Source organism: Chenopodium quinoa, unplaced genomic scaffold, assembly GCF_001683475.1.
Source record: "Chenopodium quinoa cultivar QQ74 unplaced genomic scaffold, ASM168347v1, whole genome shotgun sequence".
In the NCBI taxonomy this organism is placed as follows: Eukaryota; Viridiplantae; Streptophyta; class Magnoliopsida; order Caryophyllales; family Amaranthaceae; genus Chenopodium; species Chenopodium quinoa.
This window is the reverse complement of record NW_018742577.1, coordinates 2,524,923-2,538,871: the sequence shown is the minus strand read 5'-3', so window position 1 is coordinate 2,538,871 and position 13,949 is coordinate 2,524,923. Positions and strand designations below refer to the sequence as shown.

General features: G+C 41.5%; 1 protein-coding gene across 4 annotated transcripts; it reads left to right on the top strand.

The window, feature by feature from the left end:
- Nucleotides 1-8,204: 8,204 nt before the first annotated feature.
- Nucleotides 8,205-11,367, top strand: LOC110720950. Of its 4 annotated transcripts, none has more exons than XM_021900053.1 (3): nucleotides 8,205-8,300; nucleotides 10,051-10,107; nucleotides 10,266-11,367. In XM_021900053.1, the coding sequence occupies exon 3, from the start codon at nucleotides 10,482-10,484 to the stop codon at nucleotides 11,055-11,057; it is 576 nt and encodes a 191-aa protein (XP_021755745.1). In that variant the 5' UTR covers nucleotides 8,205-8,300; nucleotides 10,051-10,107; nucleotides 10,266-10,481; the 3' UTR covers nucleotides 11,058-11,367. The 4 variants fall into 4 exon arrangements, with proteins under 4 accessions (XP_021755745.1, XP_021755744.1, XP_021755746.1 ...); XM_021900052.1 differs by lacking the exon at nucleotides 8,205-8,300 and adding an exon at nucleotides 9,771-9,866; XM_021900054.1 differs by lacking the exon at nucleotides 8,205-8,300 and having other exon boundaries at nucleotides 9,893-10,061.
- Nucleotides 11,368-13,949: the final 2,582 nt, after the last annotated feature.

Sequence of the window (13,949 nt, the reverse complement as noted above, 5' to 3'; positions counted from 1 at the left end):
AGAGTGCTTCTTGCCCCCCCCCCAGAAATTGAAGTATGACTTCAGCTGAATAAGCAATTTCTTCACTTCTTCAAAATGGGTATCCGAAACACAGGGCCAACTGAAGGCAATGCTTCTGGGATACAAGTCTTACTGAAGATTGACTTCATCTGAAAGTTGGATATCCGAAACACAGGGCCAACTGAAGGAAATGCTTCGGATATTAGCTTTCTGGGATACAAGGCTCAGTTAAGGCAATATCCCAGAATTGTCCATGGACTCATGTCTTTGGAGAACAAGTCTTACTGAAGTTTGACTTCAGCTGAAAGACCAGTGTTCTTTAAAAAGACGCTTATCCGAAACACAGGGCCAACTGAAGGCAATGTTTCGAATAATGGCTTTCTGGGATACAAGGCTCAGTTAAGGCAATATCCCAGAATTGTCCATGGACTAATGTCTTTGGAGAACAAGTCTTACTGAAGTTTGACTTCAGCTGAAAGACCAGTGTTCTTTAAAAAGACGAGTTTTGTCAGCCATCTGAAACCCAGTTACCCGAAGGCGAAGGTTTCAGACGAGGCTGATTTAAAAATTTTCAACTGTTGCTGTTATCCTTGATTTTCTGTCTATCTTTGAAAAATGGATACCCGAAACACAGGGCCAACTTAAGGCAATGTTTCGGATAACGGCTCTCTGGGATACAAGGCTCAGTTAAGGCAATATCCCAGAATTGTCCATGGACTCATGTCTTTGGAGAACAAGTCTTACTGAAGTTTGACTTCAGCTGAAAGACCAGTGTTCTTTAAAAAGACGAGTTTTGTCAGCAATCTGAAACCCAGTTACCCGAAGGCGAAGGTTTCAGACGAGGCTGAATAAAAAACCCTTAAAGAGTAGATAGAACAAAGAAAATTTTGAAAGGATAAAAAGTTGTAAACATTTATATAAATGGCGGCTCCAAGGCCTTTCATTAATTCAAAATGTACTTACAAAGATTGTTCTGCCCCGAAGGGTTTACACATGGTATTTTTTCAGTACATCAGTGTTCCAGTGATTTTTCAACTCAGTTCCATCCAACTGCCGAAGTCGGTATGTCCCTGGCTGAAGCTCATCATAAATTTCATAAGGTCCTTCCCATGCAGCTGAGAGTTTCCCATGGATTCGGCCTTTCTGAACTGCAGCAGCATTCCGAAGGACAAGGTCTCCAATTTTGAGAGGCCTTGCATGGACCCTTCGGTTATAAAATTTGCTGATTCTCTGCTTATAGGCGGCCATTCTGTCTCGGGCTGAGTCTCTTACTTCGTCGAGGAAATCGAGAGATTCCCTCATCAGTCGCTCATTCTCAGCCGAGAACTGGTGCACTCGAAGGCTCTCAGAGCCAATTTCCACTGGAAGGACTGCTTCGGCACCATACACCAGTTCAAAAGGTGAGTGGCCCGTTGCCTCTTTTTCAGTTGTCCGAAGGGACCAAAGGGTTCCAGGGAGCTCCTCCAGCCACTTGGACTTTTGATCTTCCACCCTCTTCTTGAGGGCATTTAGGATCTGTTTATTTGCAGCTTCGGCTTGTCCGTTACTTTGCGGGTGGCATACCGCTGAATATGCCAGTTTGATGCCGAACTGATCTGTATACCGCTTCAGCGGCAAGTTATCGAATTGCCTCCCATGATCGAAGACAAATACTCTCGGGATGCCAAATCGAGTGATGATATTCTGCCAGATAAATTTTCTGACAGTTTGCTCTGTAATGTTCGAGGCTGCTTCGGCCTCGATCCATTTACTGAAGTAGTCGACACCAACTATCAGCCATTTTTTCTGGTACACAGCCTCTGGAAATGGTCCCAGTATATCCAGTCCCCATTGGGCAAACGGGAGTGGATTAAGGATCGGCTGAAGATCCCTTGCTGGCTGATGGATAACTGGAGCGTATTTTTGACATTTTTCGCATTTCCGAACCAGCTCCTTAGCATCTGCGATCATGGTGGGCCAGTAATATCCAGCCCTCAATGCCTTGTGGGCTAAGGTTCTTCCCCCAATGTGGTTCCCACAGATGCCGAGGTGAATCTCCCGTAGGATATAATCTGCATCTGTTGGTCCCACGCATTTCAGCAATGGGGCTGAGAAGGACTTTTTCAGAAGTTCCCCCCTGAAGACAATGAACCTAGAGCTGGTTCTCTTCATCTTGGAGGCCAAAGCTTTATCTTCAGGAGTTTCTCCCCGAAGCTTGAAAGCTAGGATGGGGTCCATCCAACTAGGCTCTGGGTCAGCGCAGCACACTTCAGGTGCTTCGTCGACACTTCTCTCTCGACGCACTTCTACATATACAGATCTGTTCAGCTCGGTAAAAGATGAACTAGCAAGTTTGGAGAGTGCATCGGCTTGAGTATTCTGACCCCTTGGGATCAGCTGAACCTCAAAAGTTTTCAGCTCTGCAATGACTGATTTGATCTTGGCAAGATAAGCTATCATGGAGGGCTCTTTGGCCTCGTAGCTGCCACTGATCTGATATGCAACTAGCTGAGAGTCTGTTTTTAAGCAGACATGATCGGCTTCCAGGGAGATGCACAATTCTAGGCCGGCGATTGCTGCCTCATACTCGGCTTCATTGTTCGAGGCCTTAAAAGAAAACTTTAGTGCATACTCAAAGGATTTGCCTTCGGGAGAAGTTATCACTACTCCTGCCCCTGAACCGTTTTCGGTGGAAGATCCATCCGTAAACACGGTCCAAACTTTGTTTTCACTGTCTAGCGCTTCTTGGTATGAGCATTCGGCCAGGAAATCCGCTAGAGCTTGAGCCTTAATGGCAGCCCTCGGACGGTAGCTGATGTTGAATTCGGTGAGCTTAAAAGCCCACTTGGCTAGCCTACCAGATTTTTCAACCTTGCCGAGAACTTTTTCCAACGGCTGATCAGTTAAGACCACTATCTGATGGCAATCAAAATAGGGCCTCAGCTTCCGAGCAGCTACTACTACTGCGAAAGCAACTTTCTCGAGTAGTGGATAGCGAGTCTCAGCATCCGTCAGTGTATGACTGACGAAGTAGATCGGTTGCTGACTTTTACTCTCTTCCTTCAGCAATACTGCGCTGATAGTGGCAGGGCTAACGGCCACATATAGGTATAAAGTTTCTCCTTCAGCTGGGCTAGCCAGCGTTGGGAGTTCAGCCAGATGCTCCCGAAGCTGTTTAAAGGCGTCTTTTTGCTCTTCCTCCCAAACGAGCTCTTTTGTTTTCGGGAGTTTCAGGGCTTTGAAGAAAGGTAACCCCTTATCCGAAGCTCTGGAAATGAACCTCGAGAGGGCTGCCATTCTTCCGGTGAGCCGCTGAACATCCCGCTTCGTTTTCGGCTCAGGAAGGTCGAGCGCCGCTTTGACTTTAGAGGGATTGGCATCAATCCCCCTTTTGCTGACCATGAACCCAAGGAATTTCCCTGACTTCACGCCGAAGACACACTTCTTCGGATTCAGCTTCATTTGATGCTTTCTCAAGGTGGCGAAAGTTTCAGCCAGGTCCTTTACATGGTCCTCTAGTTTTTTGCTTTTGACGATCGAATCGTCAACATAGACTTCCATGTTTCGGCCCTTTTGATCGGCGAAAACTTGATCCACCAGCCTTTGATAGGTTGCCCCCGCATTTTTCAATCCGAAGGGCATCATTTTGTAATTGTACACCCCAGCGTTCGTGACGAATGCTGTCTTTGCTCGATCGTCGGGGTGCATAAAGATCTGATGATACCCCGAGAATGCGTCCATGAAACTAAGCAAGGCATGGCCACTTGTCGAATCGACTAGCTGATCGATCCTCGGCAAGGGATAGAAATCCTTTGGACAAGCCTTATTTAGGTCCGTGAAGTCAACGCACATCCTCCAGGTACCATTGGGCTTCTGAACCATCACCACATTTGCCAGCCATTCTGGATATTGGCAAGGTTCGATGAATCCTGCCTCCAATAATTTTTTGACCTCGGCTGCGATGTCTCGGTTCTTATTGGCGGAGTAATTCCGCTTCTTTTGCTTAACTGGTCGACACGTCGGGTCAACATTAAGCTTATGGGAGATGAGGTCTGAACTTATCCCGGGCATATCAGCTGCCGAGAAAGCAAACACATCTCTGTTGTCCCGAAGGAGCTGAATAAGTTCACAACGGGTGTTCGGATCAAGGTCCATCCCGATTGTTACACATTTCTCACCGTCTCCTTCGGCCAACTCAACTGTTTCAGTCTGTTGGTCCGTGTCCATTGCCGATGGACTGGACTCTTCAGAATCTAGCCTGCTGCCAATGTCAGCGGGTGTCCCAGTCTTTTTGTTCTTCGGCTGGCTCTCTGAGTCTTGCGGCTCAGCTGAAGAGCTAGTCTTTTCCCTTTCGGGCCCTTTTTCTCTGGGCACAGATCCTTGGGCCGAAGCACTTAGGCCTTTTGGCTTTTTTGTGCTTGGCTCTCTTTCTTTTTCTTTCTCCTCCTCATGCTTGTCGTCATCTGGGCGACTACTGGATGGCTTGAGGTAGTTGCACCTTCAAGCGTCCTTTTGGTTGCCCTGTATCCTTTCGGGGAAGCCGGCGTTTGAGACGTAAATCATCAGCTGATGATAAGTTGAGACGACCCCTTGGATCTCGTGAATTATGGGTCTCCCCAAAATCACGTTGTACACTGAAGGAGCGTCGATGACCAAAAATTCAATCATGACGTTCCGGGCTGCCTCATCGCAACCGATGGTGACAGGAAGTGTCACCTTCCCATCTGGATAAGTTGAAGCCCCATTGAACCCGGATACCGGGTAGGGTACCGGCGTAAGGTGCTTGGGCTTCAGCTTAATTTTATTGTAGGCCTTTCGGAACAGAATGTTTGCTCCACTGCCACCGTCAACAAGGACCTTACTGACGTCGTGGTTGGCCACCATGGCGATGATCACCAACGGATCCTCGTGAGGGAACGTAATCCCCCGGCAGTCGGCGGCTGTGAACGTCATGTTCGGCACCGGCGACTAGGGAGATTGAATGTCAGCGTTGTTCACCTGGTGAGTCAAAGCTCTAAGGTGGCGCTTGTGCTCCCTCCGAGAGTATATTCCTCCCGAGATAACATTGATCGGAGGGAATTTCCCCTCCGATTTTTTACTGTTTTTCCGGGGGAAGTCGAGGTCCTGCCGAGGGTCCTTTGCTGACCTCTCGGATTCTTTTTTCTCGCGGTGATCCGCGATGTATTTTTTCAAGTATCCCTTCCGGACCATGTCCTCTATCTGGTCCTTCAGTTGGATACACTCCTCAGTGTTGTGTCCCGAAGACTCGTGGAACTCGCACCACTGATTTTTATTTTTTCGCTGATACCACTCTGGGAGTGGTCTCGGCTTTCGGTAACTCTGCTCCTCCTTCGTCACGCTGTAAATTTTGGCGCGTGGAAGAGAGAGCGGAGTGTAGGACTCGTATCTGCCTGTGTATGAGGCAGATCTTTCCTTCTTTGGGTCGATGACCAAAGATTGCTCCGTGGCCTTTGACTTTCCCTTTGCCTTATGGCCTTGGCCTTCAGACAAGGGTATTTGTCTCTGTTTCCCTCCCCCGAATTGAGGTTGGGTTTTCGCTTTGTTCCATTCTTCGGCTCGGATGAACTTATCCGAAGCATTAAGAGCTTCCTCCAAGGTCTGCGGGGTATGCATGACCATGAAGTCTAGGAACTTTCCGGGCTGAAGGCCATTCTGCATTGCGAAAACGGCTAGCCCCTGGTCCAGCTGGGAGACGCTTGATGACTCGTTACTGAAACGGGTCAGGTAGTCTCGGAGGCTTTCGGTTTCCCCCTGTTGCAGACTCATGAGCTCTGCGGTAGTCTTTTCTCGGCGGTTTGCCGTGGAAAACTTGCTCCTGAACTTGGAGGACAGATCATCCCACCCTGTTATGGAGCCTTGCCTTACTCCCTTGGAGATCCACGCTTGCGCGACCCCCTTGAGAGTGGTTGGGAAATATTTGCACCAAGTTGCCTCGGATCTGGGGCAAAGATGCATATGAGTCTCATACGAGGCCACGTGATCCTTCGGATCCGTGGTCCCGTCATATGTGATGTGCGACGGTATTTTAACCGTGGGTACGCGCTCTTCCAGTATCCATTGCTCGAATGGTGAACTGGCGGGTAGCATAACGGCCTTGCCCTTGTTCCTGGCCGAAGGGACCGCGCTCCGCCCTCTTAGAGAGGTAGGAGTGGTTTTCGTCCCTGGCTGGGAAGTCTGGGCCTCGGCTGCAGGGAACGAGAGGCGACTGTGCACGCTCGGTTCCTTGCCGCCGAGTCGGTCAAGGATACTTCTGCGAACAGTCTCAGGTTCTCGGTGAGTAGATTCTGGCCGAGAAGTTGAGCTGCTGCTCTTATGCGCTTCTGGTCTTGAGGATGAGGATCCTTTTAAAAATTGAGGGTTCTTTTTCCTCTGTTTTTCATTTTTCCAGGAATCCTCCTCCCACTCTTCCAGTTCCCGGAAGGAAGGAAGCTTCCCACCATCATGGTCTAACTTCCTCCGCTGATGCCGGGTATGCGGAGGAGTTCGATCACGAGGTGGTGGCATATTTTGTGCCCTCATCGCCTCCATGAGTACTGCCAGCGCTCTTGCCACCTCTTCCGAGCTGGGCCCCGTCAAAGGGGTCCTCGGCCGAGTGTGGGAATGAGGGCGCGCAGCCGATGGTTGGCTTTGGGACACTGAATGTGTCCTATGATCGGACTCACCCCTGCTAGACCGAGAGTGACTCGGCCTATAATGAGAGTCATGAATTACGGGAGATAGGGAATCCTCCTTGTATGATCCTCCCCCCGAGCCGGCACCCTTGGGAGAGTTCCGGTCCGGCGAGGGTGATGGTGTAGGGGTTTTAGGCTTTTCGCCCGCTCCTTGACGGAGGCTTTTGCTCTTGCGGTTCTTAGCCATTGCTGCTAAGATAATTGCAAGATGATCTTGGTTAGGAATTTGGCTTAAAGATTTTTGAAAGTCTTCCCCACAGACGCCGCCAAATTGTTTCGGGTGAAAACAATGGGACCTTGCCGAAGGTCCGCTGAAACGGAGAAGGCTGGATTCGGTCCAAGTTATGTTGGGCCGAAGGTTTCCTGCACAGTAAACACACGTAAACTAGCCTCGGGGGTGTTGCCGAGGAAGGCCCCTCCGATGCTAAAGTCAGTACAATGTGTAAGAAGAGGACACTATGCAAGAGAGTTTGTTGCTTGAGGCTTTTATGGAATATATCAGATATATGAATGAACATATGAATGAACATATGAATGTATCAATATTGATGGCTTTTATACCTCATCATACATGGAGAGGTTGGGCCTTAGCCCAATTGGCTTGCTTTGTGGGCTGACCTTTGACTTTAGCACAATTGGAGAGTTGAACCTTGACCTTGGGCTTTTAATTGGATCATTTAATATCTAGGCCCAATTGGACTAAATTGGACCCAAACACGAAGTATAAGGCCTTTGTTATTTTGTTTTTTATTTTATTTTATTATATATATTAATTAGTTTTTATCCAAGCATTTGTGTGTTTTTTTTCTTTTTTTGTTTGAAATTTAAAATTAGAAAGTAGTAGTTATTTTTGGAGGGATTAGAGTTATTAGGCAGGAGTGAATGAGAGTTTAGCATTGGGGTTTTGGAGGCTTCTCGTTAAAACGACTCTTAAATTATATATAAGATGCACACTAGAACTCCTTTATCTGAGTTCACAAACTTAAATAAACACTAAACAGGGCAGTCCTGCTGAGACTGCTTAAAACTGAAATTAAAGGCTGCATATTACATGTGATGCAAGTTCTTGACAGAAGATGGTAGTAAAATAAAAATTCGGCTTTGTAAGAGTCGCACTAACGAAGATATCTGCAAGTTCTGTTCTTTCTAATAATCAGACTTTGTGACTACTTTAACTGTTGGAAGTATCAAGCAAGGCATGATTAGAAGTTAAACTGCATTTGGTGAATGTACATCATCGCTTCATCTTAGCCTATATGTTATAGCTATATTGATGTACGGTATGCAAGTATTCTAAGGTGCTCTTTCAAGTGTCAAATCCTAGAGGAGAAATTCCCATTCTCTTCTATTTCAATTACAACTTTGTCTCTATATATCAACTTGAGTTTTGTTCTGTTTCTCTTTTATTGCACTGAGGGATAGTAGTGTACATGCATTTCTTGTAACAAGGCCAAAATTTTCTAACAGAAATAGGTTCAATTAATCTGGTCCGTTCAAATTATATTCTTCTAATGGTGGTGGGCTCTTATATAAATGTTGTAGGTGGTAGAAATTGGACAGTCATATGGAAATTTTGACAGCTTGGAAGGGCTTGGGACTTGGAAGCATTGCATCAAACATCATTTCAAGGTACAAGTCTTTGTTTAAGGAGTTTTAGTATATTAATTAGACTTGTTTCTTGTTGGGTAGACTTTTTGTGTCTAAACATTTTGCTGAAGTTGACAATTTTGGAAGTACGAGTTTGAAATATGAATCATGTGATTCTACAATCGTAAATAGTATAATAAGACTTTGTTATCTCTCTTACGGAGATGAAAAAACATGGTTTCATATCATGATCCCATAGACAGGAAAAAAGTATTTTGGGTATCCTAAGTTATGCAATGTGGAATATTATTATAGAATTATTCAATTATAGGCATCCGCTCAAGTACCTTATAGTGTTTCCATGGAGTATATGTCTATAGGGTCTGATCGTAGGATATAAATTATTGGTTTATGTAGGTGACGGTGTAATATTAACATCTTGGAATTTTGGGATTAAGGCTCTGACATTATTGTTGTTGTAGCTAAAGTTCCCTATATATTACTAGGCACAAAATTAATTAAATGATTGCTTGAAAATAAAATTTGTATTCATGTGTTGTTACACTATTTTTGTCTTGGCTTTGGATCATGGGTCCAGCAAAGGTCCTAGTCAGCAAACAAATCCCAGAAACTTTTGAGTTTTGAGCCGCCCTTTTATGGACATAGTAATCATGGGATATTCATAAATTAAAATTGAAACTAGTCATTCATACTGTAGGAAGATCTGGTGGATTCCTTAGCATTTTATTTGATTGATTTCCTTGTTATTTTGTTTTTTAAAATTAAAGAAATACTGTAAATATGTTAGATGGAAAGTAAATACAAGCTTGAGGAAATTTGATTGGTTCAGCCGCTATGTTTTCTTCCTTTACTTGACTAGTTGTAATTATCTTATTACAGTACTGATCTCCATGCATTGAACTTTATTTCTTGTGTGAATACATACAACTAAAGGCGGCTTCTTACCCAGTTTAGTCATGTAAAGGATAAAATCACATGTCTTTTTGCAATATTTTTTAATCTCACCTTTCTCCACAAGTAACCAACCAATCACCTAAGCATATTCACATACTAAAACATATTCTCTTTGTCCCATAATACCTTATTTGTCTTGGGCACATTTGTCTACAAACAACTTTTTCATGAATTTATGAATTTATATAATTATTTACTAGCAAAAATTTCAAAGAATTGATATTTTGATAATATATGTTAAGAATAATACAGCAATATTTTCATAATATGATAATATTTGTGGTTTATATGTTTCCGAAAAATGTGGTCTAAGTAAGCACACGAATAGTGTATATACATGAAAATTATGAATAAGAGTGAGTATTTAGACTAATTACTGTTAAACAAGCAAGCCATGATGCAGATTCAAAGTTTACAGGATACTTATTTTCTAAAAAAGAAAATAATCTGGTATAGTAGGAAATGACTTATAGGAAACAACTGGGAAAATATGTGTGGTTGGGACCAAAGATAATTTTCTCATTATTTTATTCAATTGCCAGCCTAATAGTAATGACAGTAAAATTATATATTAGGCCTCCAACAACTATAAAAACATAGCACTACTAATTCTGACCTGTTTTAACGAAAAAGGTACACTAATCTTAATTAGTTAAGTATATTATAGAGAAAGTCTAATTGTTTAAAATTATCATTAAATAAGAAGAGTTTGTCTTCTTATATTTTATACTCTTATATATATTTGTATGTCTTGTGAATGTCTTGTATGGGATCACTCAGAAAACACTTTTTGACTGCTGCTTTGTAATTTTCTCAGTTAGCCATGAGGTAAATTTTGAACAGCAGTTTACTCAGAAGATCAGATCAGATACAGGTCTTTCTTAGATCTTATAGCAGAAGTTTAATGCCTGAATTCGTTTTTTATAAAAAAAATTGCAAATTTACTGAATTTATAATTTGATGTAAATTATTGATTGACTTTTTGGAATCTCTTTGGTTTGTTAATTATTTTTATATTTTCTGATCCTGCAGATTCTGTCCTTGCTACCATTGTTGTAAAATTTGTTTAATGCTTCTTTTGCACTATTGGCTTCTGGGTTATAGCTGGCAAATCCCAAAAGTGCTGCAATAATTAATGCCTTTTCTTCTGTCAAATTCCTGAAGTATTAAAGGCAGAATACATTAACTCTTGTAAGCAAAACGAAGTATTGAGAGGTAATCCTTTAGTGTAAGTATATAACCAAAATAATGGAAAACAGATATTTGAGGCAATACAGAAGTGAAGAGTTCCAGGAAGAAGATGTGTGGGCAGTGATCAAGGAGGAGAGCGAAACCGGCTTCAAGATTGGTGAATCCAACGGCTGTCCAAGAACTCCACACTCGTTCTCAAGACGCCTTCCAAGTGCAGCAAGAATGATTCCAGGATCTCAGAAACATCAACACATTGATAATAGTAAAAAGTTGGAATTGGTGCAGAGTTCAGCCCCTGTCAACGTTCCTGACTGGTCTAAAATCTATGGCAAAAGTCCAATAGAGAAGAATAATGGAAGCAGTTCTTCATTTCTTGCTCGTAATCGTGAATCCAATGATTATTATCTCGTACGTGATGCTGCAGGGAGTGGTGGGGATGACGAGGACTATGAGGGTTATGAGAATGATAATGATGGTGATGGCGAATTGCCTCCGCATGAATGGTTGGCTAAGAAGCTTGCTAGGAGTCAGATTTCTTCATTTTCTGTTTGTGAAGGTGTTGGGAGAACACTCAAAGGGAGGGATCTCAGCAGGGTGAGGAATGCTATTTTGTCAAAAACTGGGTTTCTTTGATTTGTGTCAATTTATGCACGTCTTATGTATGCATCAGGTAGTAGTAATTTGTATCTTCGGCAATGTTTTTGTATAGTTGGGTAGATTTTGATACATTTCTTTCTAGTTCAAATCTATAAATCAAACTGCAAATTTTGTATGATTCAGAATTTTGATTATGCTCATGAAAAAGTGTTAGTGTTGCATCACTTAATATAATAATGTATTTTACAATAGGATTTGTTTCGTGTAATGAACCATGGTATTGGTATGTAGGATTTATTGAGAACGTTTTGTGGAAGTAACATGCACATTACTTATTAGTTGCGCATACTATACAGTATTGTCCAAAAAACTTTCACATACTGTAACAGAAATGGATTTTAGAAAAACTTAATGATGCTAGGGTCTGCTAGCAATTTTTTTTTTTCCTTGTGTTGAATTCCGATTCACTATGTAACTTTGCTTTGGTCTACTATGTTTTAGGGGCTACACCTCCATTTGATATTTTGATGGAATGAGCTGTTTATGTCAATCAATACGTGAAAGATTGGGAATATATATGTTTTTATATGATAGAGTATTAAACATATTCCTGAGCCTCAACCATCAGCTTAAGCTTTAGGTTGAGTTGGTCCTTTAACATGGTATCACAACTTTAGGTTTTTCAATCTAGCTTCCACAAATTTATTTGTTTTCTAAATATTCCATTATTAAATTAACTTTTTCAAGATTTTAGAATCTTGATTCTCGTTTTCTTTCTCTGCATTAAAGACACAAGTTGTCACTTTAATTTGCCTTTTATACTGCAAGTTTAGCATAATTTTTAACATGGTATCAGAACCAGCGTGACTCAAAGGTCATGGGTTCGAATTTCATCGACCCCTCCTTTTAAAGTGAAATATTTCGCGCAGGGTATGCGGGAGACGCATCCACTTTTTCAAAGGGCTCTCATGTGAAGGGGCATGATAGAGTATAAAACATACTCGTAGGCCTCAACCATCAGCTTAAATTTTTAGGTTGAGTTGGTCCTTTAACATTATAATTGATAATTGAATGAGTTCATTGCAATTTACAAGGGTGAGTTGAATGACAATAGATAAAAAAAAATTCTAGACTTGTTAGCCTAATTCAACTTGATATTGAAAATCTTTGACTCGACTCGAACACACAAAGCACAACTTGTAGCCCAACTCAACTCAGACTTCAGAGCCTCAACTTGAAAGTGTTCTACTTAACGTTTCTACCATGCTACGAATAATCAGCCTCCAAGTACTACTTAGCCCCCAAACTTTGGTCTTTAAATCAAACAACAAAGTGTAAAAGGCTTGTCATAAACGGAGATATTGATAAAAGAGTTGACTAGGCCTCACAATTACGAATCCAATCCAGATTCTAATTTTGATTCAAATAGAATCCAAAAATGTACAATAGTACTAAACTACTTCCATCCCAATTTTAACTTCACACTTTTTTTTCTTCTTTTTTTTTTTTTTTTTTTTTTTGGTTATTTTTAACATTTATTCTAGTTTAGTTATTGAAAGTTTGAAACACTTTCACAGTTTCTCAAATTTGGTATAACATATGAAATACTCTAGTAAATTGGGATGAATTAAGTGTTATTAATCCCCTTCATCACTTGAAAGTGATCAAACCAGCATTGTGAAAGAGTCTGACCTGAAGTTGCATCTGCTAAATCTTTTGAAAAACCGATTGAAGTTTAAACAGCGAGGTGCGTATGGAGTTTGACTAACGAGTTTGAAGCAAAAGAAGTCATATTGTCAAGCACTTTCCCTTGCCTATTGGCTAAGAGCTCAAACATTATTCATAGATATTTTTCATGGATCTGGATTTCAAGCAAGTAAACAGGCTCCATTAGTCTTGGTTGGGAGCTTATTTCAAACATGTATGAAAAGTATGTTAGTTGTTGCTGCAATATGAATAACTTTCCTTTTGGATGATTTTAGGTAAATATGAGTATCATAGACTTCAAACACAACTGTAGAAATATGTATATATGTATAGTATTTGTATAGCTATACTTAGTGCAGGTTTAGGATTGTTTTTTTTGTCTGTTTATGGCCTCAGTAATGTGCTGTAGTTTTGTTTGGTAGTGATCAAGGCGTGTATATATCAATGAGAAGCAGATCTTTTTTGGGTTTTGAGCCCCGAAAAACATTCTTCTGCCTCCATTCAATATTCTGAAATATTCTTGTTGAACAAACAACAAACTTATACTCTGATTTTCTTCATGGTATCAGAGCTCACCAGGTTGTGAGATTAAACAAATATGAATCTTTCTGAAATAGAAAGCTCGAATCTTTAACCAAACACTGAACTGAACATCAAAGATTCAATCTTTGATCTTTCAAAGTTTTAATCTTTGAACCAGAAATTTTACTTTCGTAATGGAAGGAAAACAAGTTGTTCCTTATGTTGATCCTTATTATTTGGGAAGCTCGGACAACTTGAACACACCATTGGGAACGATTATCTTCAATGGAAAGAACTATATATGTCAACTGGAGCAGAAGTGTTAGGATGGCTCCGGGGGCAAAGAACAAGCTGGGATTCATTGAGGGTAAGATAACTAAACCGAATGTTTCTTCTGATGATTATAGTAGGTGGATAAGAAATGATTGTATGATTAGATGTTGGTTATCTGCTAGTGTAACACCTCAAATAGCTGAACAAATGTTGATAGTAAACTCAGCTAGAGAGTTTTGGACTAAACTAGCAGAGAGATTTGGGCAGTCAAATGCACCCCAAATCAATATGCTTAGGAAAGAACTGAATGGATTGAAATAGAACAATTTGAGTGTCTTAGAATACTTTGGGAAGCTGAAGGCTGGATAAGATCAACTCAGTAGTCTGGAGGGAATTCCTGAGTGTACATGTGGAATTTTCAATAAA

Bases quoted from the DNA above. Each gene is read 5' to 3' on its own strand.
- LOC110720950 (XM_021900053.1), top strand. From the start codon at position 10,482: ATGGAAAACAGATATTTGAGGCAATACAGAAGTGAAGAGTTCCAGGAA.